The 3,406-nt window shown below is 39.4% G+C and overlaps 1 protein-coding gene across 15 annotated transcripts in view; it reads left to right on the top strand.

Annotated features, from left to right (window-relative positions):
• stxbp5l (syntaxin binding protein 5-like) overlaps positions 1–3,406 on the top strand; it is a 179,085-nt gene that overhangs the window by 80,091 nt on the left and 95,588 nt on the right. For all 15 annotated transcript variants that reach the window (XM_024286619.2, XM_024286616.2, XM_024286613.2 and 12 more), the window contains exon 3: positions 1,829–1,910. In XM_024286619.2, the coding sequence (XP_024142387.1) occupies positions 1,829–1,910 (82 nt within the window). The remainder of the gene's footprint in view (positions 1–1,828; positions 1,911–3,406) is intronic.

The raw sequence follows: 3,406 nt of genomic DNA, 5'->3' as shown, positions 1-3,406 counted from the left end.
TAATTTGGAGTTTAGCTCATATTGATATTTTTGCTAAATTGTCATGTATTAGGATTTTTTAAAGCAATTTTACTAGAAATCTTTCTGAAATCTAGGTCAACTTCAGCATTCTTTTATAGTTCTTCAACAAAATTTCCAGTCTTTTAGCAAATGTAATATTTTACAAATAGCTTTTGCATTTACAGCAAATCCCTTCAACGATTACAATCAATTTTCTTCATTTTCAGCAAAAAGCTTCAGCATCTTCAGCCACCACTTTCAGCAAAAAGCATTCTCACTAGCATTATCGCAGGTAATGCAACTTTTCTAGTCTTAATTTGTTGTTGTGACGTTATTACTGCAGCTGCATTCAATAATAACTTGTTGCTGAGGTGAACGCACAAGTGATTTGTGATTGTCATGTCCAGCCCTAAACATTATGGCGGCTCACTTATTCACAGCAGGACCGGCGGAATATTATTTATTGAAAAGTATAATTGAAGCCTTTTAAGCAATGCAAATAAATAGGTGTGGTTTTGGTCAGTGCTGCTCTCTTTGCTTAGAAGCACTTTAGAGTTTTTATCCAACTGTGTTAGCTTGTCTGTTTTGATTAGAATAGTATGTATATTTAAAGTTTAGAGAAAATAAAGAAGGTTTATCATGATTTTTTTAAAGATGTTTAATTTAAGGATATGTAAATAAATTGATTTAAATGGGTTCCAACACCTCATCTTCACACATGCTTTTATAGATTGCATTGTGCCTCCATTTAATGTCTCGTCTTCTTTTAAATTATCTCTCGGTGCCAAACTGCTGCGTTTGGATGTAAATCTGTGATGTTTTTACTTTAACCTTGCCTCGTTCTAAGGCCCCGGCAGTATTTCTGCGCTGACGTTCCTCTCTCCTGTCGCGGGCTCGGGCGGCGCTGCCCGACTCGATCCTGTTTTGACAGAGTCTCGTGCGTTTTGATGCGGTCCCCAGATGTGTTTGAAAGTGGCGTGCACACGGACCTGCTGTTGGGGAAAGAATGGCGTGGAGTGACAGACAGAGATGTTTAAATTTACCATTCCCTTTTAAGGTTGTTTTTGAATAACACAGATGGAGACGCTCTTTCAGAGAGCACATCTAAAGATGCTCATTGCATTGATTTTTATTTATTTATAACCGTAATTCTGGACCAAAATTCTTCATTTATTCTTCTTGTCTCAGAGGATTAGGACTTTTTTTTAAATACTACAAATATAAAAGGAAGTTGATGATTGGTAAATAGCTTTATTTCCAATAATACTCTTTGAATCTGCCGGTGTGGAGCCTTGCAGTGGTGTTCACTTCTACTGTAAAGAAAACAGATTGAAGAGTTTCAACAAGAACAACTCTAACTGTCAGGAGTGACCTTTAGCAACACACTTACCTCAGGGCTGTTTTCATTTAGGCCTTCAAAGAGCCTCCTACGGTGTGAGCATTCACAGCAAAAATACTTATCGACTGCCTCATGCCTTTCTTTGTGATTGTGCGTTGCCACAAGTCTAAATAAAACCAGACATTTCTTTGTGGTTTGGCGGCTCGATGTTCAGTGCAAAAGAGCTTTTGTTCTATCAATAAGTTTGATTTGTTGTTTATGTAGCTTCTCTTCTGGTTATTATTTTGCCTTTTTGCGGACAGAATTAAACTCTAAAGCTTTAAACTAAAACTTTAAGATGTTTTTCCGGATGAATAACATTTGTCTATTTCTCAAATATTAGGGAAACATTTGAAAAGTCTTAAAGTTTAATGAGCTGGCCTTCAGTGCAGAAACCTTCTGCAAACATCTCCAAGTTCTTCGAGCTTTCCTTGACTCTGATTCGCTCAGACTGGGCCGACCTGGCGTGGACTGTTACTGTCAGCACGAGAGCGGAGCAGCCGTCCTTCAGCTTCAGTTCCTCATCAATGAGGTAAGTGATGATCTAAAGTTCTTGAAGTGCTGATTTATCTGTGGAACTGACAGATTTGCGGTTGTTTGTTTGCATTCAACCATCCCTCTACCTCCCATTATCTTTACCAAGACTTCACGATACATTTACCACACCCATGATAGTGGAACGTTCCATTTTCATGACATCTCTTGAGGTGGCCGTATGAGCCTCAAGGGAACTGCAGACACACCTGTGCTCACCTGTGCTCTCCACGACCCTCCACGGACACAAAAAGCTGCAGAACCTGTACAGGTCAACCCCATACATGTGGCTAGAAGGCTTTATGTGTTTTTGATGACTAACTTTGAGCTTGCAGTGGTTGATTCAGCTGCAAAAACACAACTTTTGAAATATAACTATCAAATTATAGCATGCATTAACATTTGTGGATGAGTGCAGACCCGTGTACTTTTATGGTTTTAACTGCAAACGTTTTTCTCTCTAAAACCATAATTGTTTTATATTTGCAAGAACTAACTTAAGAATGTAAAACAATACATTTTGCTCTTAATTTGTTTATTCCCGTTGTAAAAGTGGCTTTTATTTAATCAATGAACTCTTGAATTTAGAGAACTGGACTATGTGCATTAACTTACCCTCCTGTGCTGCGGCATGCTGGTACGTCTGGTACCAGGATGAGCCTGGGGCGCTATGGTCTCTGGTTTGGTTGGAAATTGGAAACAGATCAAGTCTTGTGGTGCCTGACGTGGTGCGGATGATCCGTCGTCTCACCTCAGAAGTCGGAAGTGATGCTTAGCAGGTCTGGATGAGTCATGTTTTCCTGATCTGACAGCCTTCATCACCTCCAACTCTGAGACAAACAAACTCGAGAGTTTCAATGGATTTCTGGTTTTTAAAAAGTCTTTTCCGGTCCGATCATTAAAACAGAACATCGCTGGCTTGTTGCTCAACTTTTCTGGTGATAGAATCATATTGATCTGTTTCGGCTTTTCCTTTTCTTTCTGCAGAATTGCTCCTCTCCTTTTTCTCGGATGCTTTTCAGCACCTGCTGCTCCTCTGTCAGACGAAGAATTGTTAGTCGATTAGTTTATTGGCTTTTTCTATTGTTTGTGTGACAAAAAATGTTTTATTTGTGATAAACTGGTGTAAAGGAGTCAAACAGGCAGGTCTAAACACAAAACTGTTGTCAGCTATTCCTCTGTGATTCCTCCTCCTCCATTCCTTCTCCTGTATCTCAGGTTTATGAAGTAAATGGATGGGCTCTAAGACAGGTTTGTGTGTGAGTGCAGCTAAGTGTAAAAATCTCACAAATGTTGATGCGCCAGCAAAAGTGTTTTGTTGAGCGTGCACACCTCAACTTCAATTGTTTTAAGCTGAATTTCCCTCAGTGTTTGTGAGGAAACTCGATTTATTCTGCAGAGTCCTGGACTGCAACAACCAGGATTTCACAATTTTTCTTTCTTACTGCAACTTTGAGTGATAATTTCACCCCCGCCACTCCAAACCCACCTGTT

Source organism: Oryzias melastigma, linkage group LG21 (assembly GCF_002922805.2).
Source record: "Oryzias melastigma strain HK-1 linkage group LG21, ASM292280v2, whole genome shotgun sequence".
NCBI classification, from domain to species: domain Eukaryota; kingdom Metazoa; phylum Chordata; class Actinopteri; order Beloniformes; family Adrianichthyidae; genus Oryzias; species Oryzias melastigma.
This window is presented reverse-complemented; position numbering and strand designations above follow the sequence as displayed.